Raw genomic sequence first — 11,806 nt, 5'->3', positions numbered from 1 at the left:
TGAGTAGTCCGAAAGCGGCTACAGAGACGTAACCTCAAGTTCCTCACGCACGCTGTGTATAACAGCAAGAGCAGAGGTATGGAGGCTAGAAGGCCAGCATCTGATGATGGCGCCCTCCCACAGCTAGGCTACTGTTGCGGTCGGTGGTGGGAAGATTACCATGCCAACTAAATAGTAACAAGCTAAACAAAGAGATAGGAGGGTGTATTCATAAGATAAACGTAATAAATAAGATGGCGATGCTACTTATCTTGCGACTCGGAGTTGTCTGTTCGGACATGAAGCAGATACGGGACATGCCATCGGACTTGAGCACGGAGATGTTTTGCGCCCTCTTGTACATGTTCCCATCACACCACCTCTCTACGGTATTGTTTTTGCCAAGAGTTTAAGTATTCTCCGAATGGAGTCTGGTTTTTCTTGCTTTAAATTTTTTTTTTTTCATTTTCTTATTTTTTTTATTGCCTTTTTGTTGGGTGGCTGTGGACAAGTCCGAACGGGGGAGGGGGGGGGGGCCTAGCCGGTCGACAACACGGCGCCCCGGACGTCGGGCTCTGTCTGATACTACCCAATCTATACTCCATACCCCTCTGCCGATTGTGCATGCATGAGACTACTACAATGAAAGGAGCGGCCATGCCGCTATCGGGAGACTCCTGGAAAGTGAGCTCTATTAAAGCCTGACGGGGAACATGAACTCGCGACAACTCGACCTTGACCATCAACACTACACATCTCCTTCCCCCCATCATCACACAACCTCAGCCATGACAATCAACCCTCCCGTCTATCGCATCGGCGTCGACGTCGGCGGCACCAACACCGACGCCGTCATCGTCGACACCTCCGTCGGGGACCACGCCCGCTCCGTCATCGCCTCCCACAAATCCCCCACCACCTCCCCCAACGTCACCGCCGGCATCGAGCGCGCCGTCCGGAGCGTGCTGTCCCAGAGCCGCGTCGACCCGGACCGCGTCTCCTCCATCGCCGTCGGCACCACGCACTTTATCAACGCCATCGTCGAGCACGACGCGCGCCACCTCGAGCGCGTCGCCGTCCTGCGCCTCTCCCGCTCCTTCACCCGCGAGGTCCCGCCCTTCTCCGACTTTCCCGCCGGCCTGCGGCGCATCATGCATGGCTACCACGCGTTCCTCGACGGCGGGCTGCACATTGACGGCAGCCTCGAGGCGCCCGTCCGCGCGGAGCAGGTCCGCAGGGAGTGCGAGGCCATCCGCGAGCGGGGCATCCGCTGCGTCGCCGTCGTGGGCGTCTTCGCGCCCCTGGACAGCGGCCACCTTCACCAGGAAGAGGCGGTGCGGGCGATTGTCAACCGCCAACTCCCCGAGGTCGCGGTGGTGTGCTCGCACGAGGTGTCCGGGCTCGGGTTCCTGGAGCGCGAGAACGCGACGATCCTGAACGCGTCGATCCTGCGGTTCGCCGCGCGCACCATCGGTGAGTTCCGGAAGGCGCTGGCGAGGCTGGGCTTGCGCTGCCCGCTGCACCTGACGCAGAACGACGGCACCATGATCGAGGCGCGCAGCGCGGCGAGGCTGCCGATTCGCACGTTCTCGTCGGGGCCGACGAACTCGATGCGCGGCGCGGCGTACCTCAGCGGCATGTACGAGGACGGCAAGGCCGGCGCGACGAGCATCGTGTGTGATGTTGGCGGCACGACGAGCGATGTCGGCGTGCTGCTGCCGTCTGGATACCCGAGACAGGGCGTGGCCGAGGCGACGGTGGCGCGTGTCCGGGTGAACTATTCCATGCCGCACGTCGAGTCCATCGGGCTTGGAGGGGGGTCCGTCGTGCGCGAGATGGCGCGCGGCGGCGTGAGCGTCGGGCCAGACTCGGTCGGCCACGCCATCCAGGAGAAGGGGCTCGTGTTTGGGGGAGACGTCATGACGGCTACGGATGTCGCGGTGGCAGCCGGGGCCGCCGCCAAGGTAGGCGACAGGAGCCTGGTCGATGAGGTTGACCAAAAGGTGGTCAGCGACGCGCAGGCAGTCATCCGCAAGAAGCTGGAGAGGGCCATCGACCTGGTCAAGACGTCGCCCGACGACGTGCCCCTCATCCTCGTCGGCGGCGGCTCCATCATCGCCCCCGACACGCTCGCCGGCGTCTCCCGCGTCATCCGGCCTCCCCACCACGACGTGGCCAACGCGGTCGGCGCCGCCGTCGCCAAGGTCAGCGCCGTCGTCGACATGGTCAAGGACACGGCCGACCAGTCCGTCTCCGCGGCACTGGCCCAGGCCGTCCAGCTCGCGACGGAGCGCGCGGTCGCCGCCGGCGCCCAGCCGCACACCGTCGTCGTCACCGAGAAGGAGGTCCTGCCGATCCCGTACGTCGCCAACCAGTTCCGGCTCATCGTGAAGACGGTGGGTGAGTTTTCGCCGTCGCGGGAGGCACGAGAGGAAAACGGGGTCGTCGTGGAGGCAGAGCCGATGGGCTGCGCCGAGGAGGAGGTCACGTTGGGGGAGAAGACTCTGCCTGTTGCTGAGCCGGAGGCTGATGAGGTGTTTGACATTGAGAGCTACCGACCCTGCATCCGGAAGAATGCGACGACGGGGGTTCAGGAGTGGTTTCTGTCCGCTACTGACCTGGAGTGGCTGTCGGATGGCTGCTACGTCCTGGGGTGCGGTGGCGGCGGATCGCCGTATCCCGAGATGTTGAAGCTCAAGTCGCATCTGGAGGCGGGCCATACTCTGCGAGTCATCGATCCCGAAGACTTGGCTCCAGATGCTCGGCTCTATTGTATGTCAAGGCTTTACCAAAGGCCAACCGAACACATACTGACTTGACTGACCATCGCTAGGGCCGGGATTTATGGGCTCTACAGTAGTCCCCGCGGAGAGACTGAGTGCCAGCGAGACGATCCTAGCCGTCAAACTGATGATGGAGCATGAAAAGGTGGACGACTTTGACGCGCTTATCGGTCTCGAAATCGGCGGCGCAAATGGTCTGCAGCCCTTGACCGTCGGGTCGAGCAAGAACTTTGACAAACCTGCCGTAGACGCAGACTGGATGGGTCAGTGCCTCGTGCTTTGCTTGCACCGTCATTCAAACTCACAACTGACAAAATAACTCGTACAGGCCGCGCGTACCCTACCATGTGGCAGACGACCATCTCCGCGCAGGTCCCCGACCAGCTGATCCCGTGCGGCATCGCCTCCGGCGACGGCCGCAACCTCCTCATGACCCGCACCGACTCCGACCGCTCCGTCGACCGCACCCTCCGCGCCGCCTCCACCGAGATGGGCTGCTACGTCGGCTGGTGCCCCCGCCCGACCACCGGCGCGCTCGTCCGCCGCTGGGCCGTCCCGCGCACCCTGTCGCAGGCCTGGCGCGTCGGCCGGTGCATCGCCCGCGCCGCCGCCACCAACACCGCCTCCACCGTCGTCGACGCCATCGTCGAGCAGCTCGGCGGGCCCGCGTGCGCTAAGCTGCTCTTCCGTGGCAAGATTGTGCACGTCGAGCGCCGCCTGTACAAGGGTCACTCGCACGGCGAGGTCACCATCGCGCACCAGGCGGAAGCCGACGAGGAGGGCGAGGTGATGCGGAGCGAGGCGGCGGTGGTTGGGGGCACGCTGCGCATCCCGTTCAAGAACGAGAACATCCTGGCGACGCACGAGGACCGCGGCGTGGTGGCGTGCGTGCCGGACTTGATCGCGGTGCTGGACGCGGGCACGGGCAGGGCCCTGGGCGTGGGAGAGTACAGGTACGGCGTCGCGGTCAACGTGCTGGGCGTCACATGCGCGCCGGCCTGGAGCGAAAACGCGGCCGCGCTCGAGGTCGGCGGCCCAGCGGCGTTTGACCGCCCGGACGTGGTGTATGAGCCGCTGGGGACGTACGTTGAGCCGGAAAGTGTCATTCGGGAGTTTCAGACTTCGTGAGGGCTTGGGAAGAGCTTTATGCGAGCAAGCCCAGTATAGAGTTTAAATCAAGAGCAACTAGTAAGCATTAGTTAGTAATCTGGTAATCGGGGATCATCGTTTCATGAAAACTCACATGTCGAGCTCATCTGCACCGTGCTCTTGGGCGGCGCGCCAAAGCCTGGGGCAAAACGAGAACCAAAGTTGCACACATTCAGCATCGGTGAGATATCTATCAAATAGGTCAAGTTGTACATAGTGAAATCTAGCATTGAGAGCTCCCGCGTAAGCTGGCAATAGAAGCATGCCATTTTTTGAACAGTTTTTATTCTGTCTTGATAATCACCACTAGGTGTTTCATATGCTATTATAGACAAATCTGATCCGCTTTTGTACCGCATCACTTTACCTGCCGAAGCCAAACCATCCTCTCTTCTGCGGCTGTGCCGGCTCGCTCGCCTTCGCCGCGGCGGTCGCCGCGGCAGGTGACGCCTGGGCTGCGGCAGGCGCCTTGCCGGGATAGCTAATGTAGTTCCAGGCGACATCGAGGAAGATGGGCTTGACGGGGATGAAGGCCTTCTTGGGCGGGAACTCGACCACGTTGGCGAGGTCGACACCGCCCGCGGGGTACTGGTGCAGGCGTTCCACGAGCGGCGCTGGGGCGGTTGTGCTTTTGGCTAGCTCTTCTTTGCGGAGATTATCGACGTGGACGATGGCCTGGTGGCGGCGCAGCTCGCCCTGGACGAGGTCGAGGAGCCGTTGGACGGCCTCGGGCGACACCTCGATGTTAAGGGGCGAGCCAGCGGCGGTCTCGTTAGCGGTAGCGGTGGCGGCGGTGCTGAGCTGTTTGGTGGCGAACTGGCAGCGGTCAAAGGCGTGCTGGATAAGGGCGAGCGCGTTTGCGACGTTGCCAATGATGGCGTGGGAGCGAGCAATGGCCAAAGCTCTGCACAACAGTTAAAATTAGCTTCGAATAAAAGGATTCAGAGTGCTGCAGCAGATTCCACGTACTTGAGAGCAGCAAAATAGCTGGAAAAAGCAGCCAGCTTGTCTGAAAGTGCCTGGTCGGCGGCCACGCCGGGAAGATTCTTGATAGATTCGATGTTTTGGAGAGTTCCATCGTACAGCGCAACCCTCTGCTTCAGCTTCGCAAGCTTTCGCGCGATGGGGAGCTCGGTAGGGCCAGACTCGTCGCCCTCCTTGCCCTCGGCTTCTGCCTTCTTAATGGCCTTGGATCGGCCGTGCTCCTCGACAGCACCGTCAGACTCTCCCATCAGCACTCGGTTGCGGCCGATTCTCCAGCTGGTCATTTCAAAGTTGACGGCGGTGCGGGTGATTTGCAAGCTCTGCATGCGGGGGTCGCTCTGCGCGACGCCTTCTTCGCGGAGCTCATTGATAGCTTTCTGGGTAGCATCTACGGCGTCCAGCGTGGTCGTCAGGATGTCGTCGTACGCAGCGGCCGCCTCGCGAGGGGACCGAGCTTTAACCTTGGCTAGGTTTTCAGCTAGGCTTTGCTTTGAGGCGTTGACGGAAGCCCAGGCAAGAGCGATTTGGGCGTCCTCGATGCGCACTTCGCGTGATCGCCAGGTAATGGTTTCCGGAGCCTTTTCAGGATTCCCGAGACTCGTTTTTGCGTCAGACTCGCCAGACAAAGCACCAGGGTCGACCTCGTTGACCTGCTCTACGAGCACCGTGTTGGAATCGGGGAAGGCTTTGTGCGCAATGGTGGGGATGGGAATGGTACGTGGCGTCTTGAGCTGATAGGCAGCGAATCGAAGGGACGGGTCTATAGTATCAACAAGAAGATCCTTGTAAATGTCGCCCTTTCCGGCCGTGGTCAATGCTGTGTAAATGACTCTAGAGACAGCGTAGCTTTGGAGGCAGAGCTCCCAGGCGTGCTTCTCGAACTGCAGAGCGCCGGCGATGAGCGCGTGGTAGGCTTTCGCTTCGAGAATATCGTGAGTCGAGGCGCCCGATACGGCAGTCTCCGAGAGAGCGTTGACGAGGTTTTGGGCAGTATTGGCAGCTCGGCTCAGTCGAGAAATGACGTGTGATTTTGTACGCCCAGAAATTCCCTTCGTCCGTATCTTCGCATGGGCGGCCTTTATTGACATGGCTTGCGCCCAAGCCCGCTCGCTGGTGAGCAGCAACAGATGGATGTATCTAACATGAGAGTTAGCCTAGAGGCCTACCTAGTGGAGGAAGAAATGGCGGTTCTGTAGGTTCAATTTCGTACTCTCGGTTCTCCGCAATTCTTTCAGAAGTGATAGCCTCGGCCTTGTGGTACTTGCCACGGTTCCGCGTGGCGATGCCGAGCTTCTTGCGCGAGCTCAGCAGGCGCTTGGACAGCTGGCTGTGATAGGTGGAGTAGTCACCATAGACGAGGGAGTTGTCACGTCCCTGGAGGACGAAACTGGTGATTTCCATGGTTGCTATTCGCCGCAGACAGGCCCGATTCGATGGTGGTTGGGACCTGAATTGGCTGTTGACGAGGTTTCGATTGAATTCTGGTGGGGAGTCTTGATGGCGGGGCAAAAATTGTGTGCAGCATGGAAGGCAAGGATTTGAATAGCTAGACTGGTGTGATGAGATGGTTATGTAATCTGGGGTTCTGGGAACAGGCGGAGCATCAGGACACTACACAGATTTGGCGATATGAAAGATGACTTGAAATGCTTTTCTTTTTCTTTTCGCATCTCAGATTGAATATTTTTTTTTTCCTGTTTTTTGGTTTTGCTGTTTTTTTTCTCCGCTTTAAAATTTTCTCTGCGCAAGCTTCCTTCATCTTATGTGGCTGCAACGGCAGGGCCGGAATACCATTTGCTGTAAGTGGCAGCGGGAATACAAACTGGTGTCTGGACCAACGTGACCTATGTGATTCGAAAAATTCAGGTGAAATTATTGAGAAAACAGAAGTAAAAAGGGAAAGCGTTTCCGAAAGCTACTGGTGATGACGAGCCCAAGTTGTATCGTGCTTGGAGACGTGGCATTGCACACCACCACCACCTCGATATGCACCCATCCCGTTGAGCTTGGCGCCCACTCGACAATGGATGGACCAGTCAAGAGCCAGCTAGGGGCGATAACAAGCCATTTACAATACGGCGCAGCTGGTAGTTTCACGTAGATTCAAGTGGCATGGGTGTATTAGCGGCACGAAAAAACGCTCACGTGTCATCGACAGCCCTCAGTGTGCTATCGGAAGCGGCTCTGGCGTCGCGATGGGAGGCGGGCCCTAGATGGGGGGCACGGGCTAGACTGGCTTGGTGGTAACAGGTTATTGGCCAGTTTGACGTGTTAGCTGGGACGGCAAAAAAGCGAGATGAGCAGGTGACCTGCCTTTGGATCGAACTCCAGCCAGCAGAGTGAAGCTGGACATTATTAGCATTGCACTGTATCACCTCATTCATGTTACGGGCTCAGCCTCCCTGCCAGCGCTGTCTCCAGGCAGTGCACAAGCGGTGCACAAGGCGCCACTGCTGCCTGGCTAGTGGCCACCCGCCGTCACTGGCCTTCAGCATCCAACCTACAGCCTACAGCGCCCTATCCGCCCAAAGAAGCACATCTTTCAGCGAACTCTACGTTCTGTAAACGTTAAAAGGTACTTCGGTACCGGGTTTCTCGACTCCATCTCAACTGCACGCACCTGCTCTGCTGACTTATCATGCCAATGTGACTTGTTTCGCCCATCTCGACATCCTCTTCTTAATTCGTCTCTTCTTTTTCTGTTCAGCACGCCCTCCCTCGTGCCTTTCCCAGGCCTGTTCGCATTTTTGGTTCCATCTTCAGTTCTTCCTCTTCTTCTGCATACCCCATCGCCCGCGCCTGCAACCTGTACCTTCTCCCTCCACGCCCCCTGCCTGGCCACTATACTGGTTCTTCTTGCCAATACCTTACAGTACGCCACCCTGTAGCGGCAACCGCCGTGCGCGTTTGGCGTTCCAATCAGCCTTTCTTGGTCGCTCAGTTTTGATTTTGCGATGAGATCTGAGCTATTCGCCTCCAAGGCGCTGTAATTCTTCTATTCGACTCGCCTTGCTGCGACTCGTTTGCGTGAATCTCAGCTCTCACTCTCACTAGGTACGGCTACAAACGCTGTGTCACACCTCGCCTTCCTCCTCGCCAGAGCCGCCACGGCCACCCTCAAGCTTCATCTCTTGCAAGATCTCTCACTGAACACTCAACAGGCCATATCCCGGCCCAGGCATCATGCAGTCCTGGAATCCGGCCGCTTTGCTGCAGCCCGGTCGTCGTCAGCCTAATAATAGTCGCCTCGGCACACCGTCTTCAAATCCTGCGTCACCTGTCCCTTCAGCACTGCGGGATCGAGCTGATTCCGAATCCAGCGCTAGTAATACACTCTTCCACTTTGCTACGCCCGCGGACAGTGCGTCGGATATTCCCAGCGGCCCTTCAACGCCTGGTAGCATAACGCCTGTATCCGGCGCTGGCTCGTGGATTGAACGCGTCAACAATGTCCAGGCGCGGTCCGCTATCCCGCAAGCTAAGCGAAGAAAGGTTGACGAAGTTGGTATTGATGGAACTCCCACCTCCATACCTACTAGAGCTGGTGGAGGCGGCCTCGGAGACTATGTCCGAGACCAGCAGCAGCAGTCCAATGGCATTGTCGCCACTCAGGCCATGATGGTCGACCTGACAGCTGGTGAGCTTCTCCCCCTCTTGCGCCTCTGCGCCCTTGTTTCTTACTAACACTATCACCAAGGCACCGATGACGAAGTACAGGAAATTAGTGATCCCAAGGACGAAGAAGTTTGCTACGGCATGATTAAGTCGTACCTAAACTGTACTCGAGTTCCGTCACCGAAGCCTGGAACGCAAAGTCTCTTCGGCGCCGGCTATATCCCGCCAATCAAGATTAACCTCAAACGAGCTGCAGGCGATCAGACTCTCAAGATCCCAGCTTCCGACTTCACCCGTGAAATCATCGGTCACGTCGTTCCGGTAACTGCTGGTGCTCTGAGTCCACTACTGGATAGCAACCTGCGGCTCCGAACTGAATGTCGCATTCCATCCCAACCTCGCAAGCCTGGTGAGGAATCGGGTGCTCCAACATCACGGGCATATAGTTTTGAGATTGTTCTCTACGGTCCGCTGAAATATGCAAAGAACATCGGAGTTCACCTCAAGAGAAGTAACCAGCAGCTCGTGGCACCTCACATGGTCCAAAAAGGAATTCGTGTCTCGAATCCTCATGTGAGCGAGTATAGACCACCCGCTCCCCGAACATATTCTTCGTCCGGCGCCAATGCACAAGCGCTCCCCAGTACCCTGTCGATGCGTACTGTCGAGGAAGTACGATCCGAAGTGCTGGGTGTTTTCGACTCAATGACAAAGAGCGAAGACTTACCTATTATGGACCCGAGCGACATTATTACCACGCCGCTGCTGAGGCATCAGAGGCAGGGCCTTTACTTCATGATGACGCGCGAGGCCTCCGACACTGAAGGTGAAAATAGGCGGGGTCTGGTGTCTTTCTGGCAGACGAAGCTCGGACCCAACGGCCAGAAGCTCTATTTCAACGTCATCACGGGCCATCAGCAAAAGTTGCCCCCACCAGAAACCAAAGGCGGCATCCTAGCCGACATGATGGGACTCGGCAAAACTCTCAGTATTCTGTCGCTCTTGGCAACTACCACAGAGGATGCTCAGCACTGGGAGACGAAACCGCCAGTTCAGCCTGCTCCCGTGGATCCCAAAACTGTTACCCGAAGTGATCTATTAGGCGTTAACCAACCGTTACTTGGGTTGACAACCGTGACTAGAAACTCAAGAGCTACCTTGATCGTGTGTCCTCTAAGCACAGTCACCAATTGGGAAGAGCAAGTGAAGCAGCACATTAAGCCAGGGGCTTTGAACGTTCACATCTATCACGGCCCAAGCCGCATCAGAGATGCAGCAAGGCTTGCTTCCTTTGACGTTGTCATCACTACTTATGGCTCAGTCTCGAACGAGTTGAGCTCTCGGAAGAGAGGAAAGCAGGGCCAGTATCCGTTGGAAGAAATCGGCTGGTTTCGAATCGTTCTCGATGAAGCCCATATGATTCGCGAGCAAAGCACAGTTCAGTTCAAAGCCATTTGTCGCCTGCAGTCGGAAAGAAAGTGGGCTGTCACTGGTACGCCTGTGCAAAACCGGCTGGACGATCTTGCCGCCCTGCTTGCCTTTTTGCGCCTTCATCCATTCCATGAAAGGAGCAAATTCCATCGTTTTATTGTGGAGCCTTTCAAGGTCTGCGATCCTGAGATTGTCCCAAAGCTGCGTATACTCGTCGATACGATCACCCTCAGGAGACTCAAGGATAAGATCGATTTGCCTCCTCGCCAAGATCTTGTCGTCAAGCTTGACTTCTCGCCAGAAGAACGCACCGTTTACGAAATGTTTGCACGAAACGCCCAAGATCGCGTGAGAGTGCTTGCCGGTACGCGTGATAAGGGACTCGGCGGCAACACCTATATCCACATCCTCAAAGCCATTCTGAGACTGCGACTGCTTTGTGCTCACGGCAAAGACCTTTTGAATGAATCAGATATAACTGCTCTTGCCGGCATGTCTGCTGAGATGGCCATCACAATTGATGATGAAGATGAGGATGGGCCGGCTCTTTCCCATCAAAAGGCGCACGAAATGTTTACTCTCATGCAAGATACGAATAACGATGCTTGCATTGAGTGTAGCAAGAAGCTTGCAGCTAATGATGACTCTATGGAAAATGAGTCACAGGGAGATATCCTTGGTTACATGACACCATGTTTTCACGTCATTTGTCGCGCTTGCAGTCGCAGCTTCAAGGAGCGCGTCAAATCTAGCGTTCCCCTTGGTTATACTGCTGGTCCTTGCCCCGTATGCAATAGTCATATTCGCTTTGACTTTGTCGAGCTGCGACGAGAAGACGTCGAAGCTGAGCATGATGGTCCTAGCCACAAAGCAAGCCGTGGCCCTAAGCAGACTGACGGCTACGACGGTCCACATACAAAGACAAAGGCCCTTCTCGAAGATCTTCTGAAGTCGGAGGCGGCCACCAGGGCCAACCCCTCAGAGCCACCTTACAAGTCCGTGGTGTTTTCTGGCTGGACATCGCATCTGGATTTGATTGAACTTGCGTTGAAGGCTGCTGGCATCTCCTTCACTCGGCTCGACGGATCCATGTCCCGCGTGGCTCGCACAGCAGCCATGGACAAGTTCCGCGAGGATGACAATATCCACGTCATTCTCGTATCAATTATGGCCGGTGGTCTTGGTCTCAACTTGACTTCTGGCAACAGCGTATACGTTATGGAACCACAGTTCAACCCGGCGGCCGAAGCGCAAGCTATCGATCGCGTCCACCGTCTGGGTCAAAAGCGACCAGTCAAGACGGTTCGCTACATCATGCGCAACAGCTTCGAAGAGAAAATGGTTGAGCTACAGGATAAAAAGACCAAGCTTGCTAACCTCAGCATGGACAGCCAAAACCGGTCTCTTGACAAGGCTGAATCGGCTAGGCAGAAGCTCATGGACATTCGCAGCCTTTTCAAGTAACTCATTTCTGACGACACATTGCTATACTTTTCCATCTACGCCCTTTCCCACCCATTGATGAGCTCTTTTAGCTCAAGATTTACGACCATCTGCATGCTGGCAGCCTGGAGAATTCAATTCGGGATCCAATTGGTTATTTGCACTGTTTACCTCTTTTTGTTTTCCCCTTTTCCTTCATATTCCTTTTACTGGCTTCTTCGTTATTCAAGACGCATTCAACTCACAAGATGACAAGACAAGACGACTTCTATACCCAACTCCCACGATAAACACGTTACGGTTCTTTCCACCTCCCTTTCTCGGCTCATTTTTGCTGCCTGTTGCTATTAAATCTTCATATACATGCCCACGCATCTCTGCAAGGAGAATATTTTTATCTGTTGTTCTTTTGGGTTTTTCTT

General features: G+C 56.5%; 3 protein-coding genes across 3 annotated transcripts; 2 read left to right on the top strand and 1 right to left on the bottom strand.

The window, feature by feature from the left end:
* Positions 1-767: 767 nt before the first annotated feature.
* ISF_05534 (hypothetical protein) lies at positions 768-3,890 on the top strand (the record flags this gene model as incomplete). Its single annotated transcript, XM_018849139.1, has 3 exons — positions 768-2,751; positions 2,813-3,025; positions 3,091-3,890. 3 exons carry the CDS (start codon positions 768-770, stop codon positions 3,888-3,890), a joined length of 2,997 nt encoding a protein of 998 aa, XP_018703710.1.
* A 384-nt stretch (positions 3,891-4,274) lies between these two features.
* On the bottom strand, positions 4,275-6,296 carry ISF_05533 (hypothetical protein; the record flags this gene model as incomplete). The annotated part of the gene is made up of 3 exons (XM_018849138.1): positions 4,275-4,815; positions 4,881-6,032; positions 6,106-6,296. The coding sequence occupies 3 exons, from the start codon at positions 6,294-6,296 to the stop codon at positions 4,275-4,277; spliced, it is 1,884 nt and encodes a 627-aa protein (XP_018703709.1).
* A 1,782-nt stretch (positions 6,297-8,078) lies between these two features.
* On the top strand, positions 8,079-11,405 carry ISF_05532 (SNF2-related protein; the record flags this gene model as incomplete). Its single annotated transcript, XM_018849137.1, has 2 exons — positions 8,079-8,532; positions 8,593-11,405. 2 exons carry the CDS (start codon positions 8,079-8,081, stop codon positions 11,403-11,405), a joined length of 3,267 nt encoding a protein of 1,088 aa, XP_018703708.1.
* Between the last annotated feature and the right edge of the window lie 401 nt (positions 11,406-11,806).

This window comes from Cordyceps fumosorosea, assembly GCF_001636725.1.
Source record: "Cordyceps fumosorosea ARSEF 2679 chromosome Unknown scaffold_13, whole genome shotgun sequence".
Taxonomy (NCBI): Eukaryota; Fungi; Ascomycota; class Sordariomycetes; order Hypocreales; family Cordycipitaceae; genus Cordyceps; species Cordyceps fumosorosea.
This window is presented reverse-complemented; position numbering and strand designations above follow the sequence as displayed.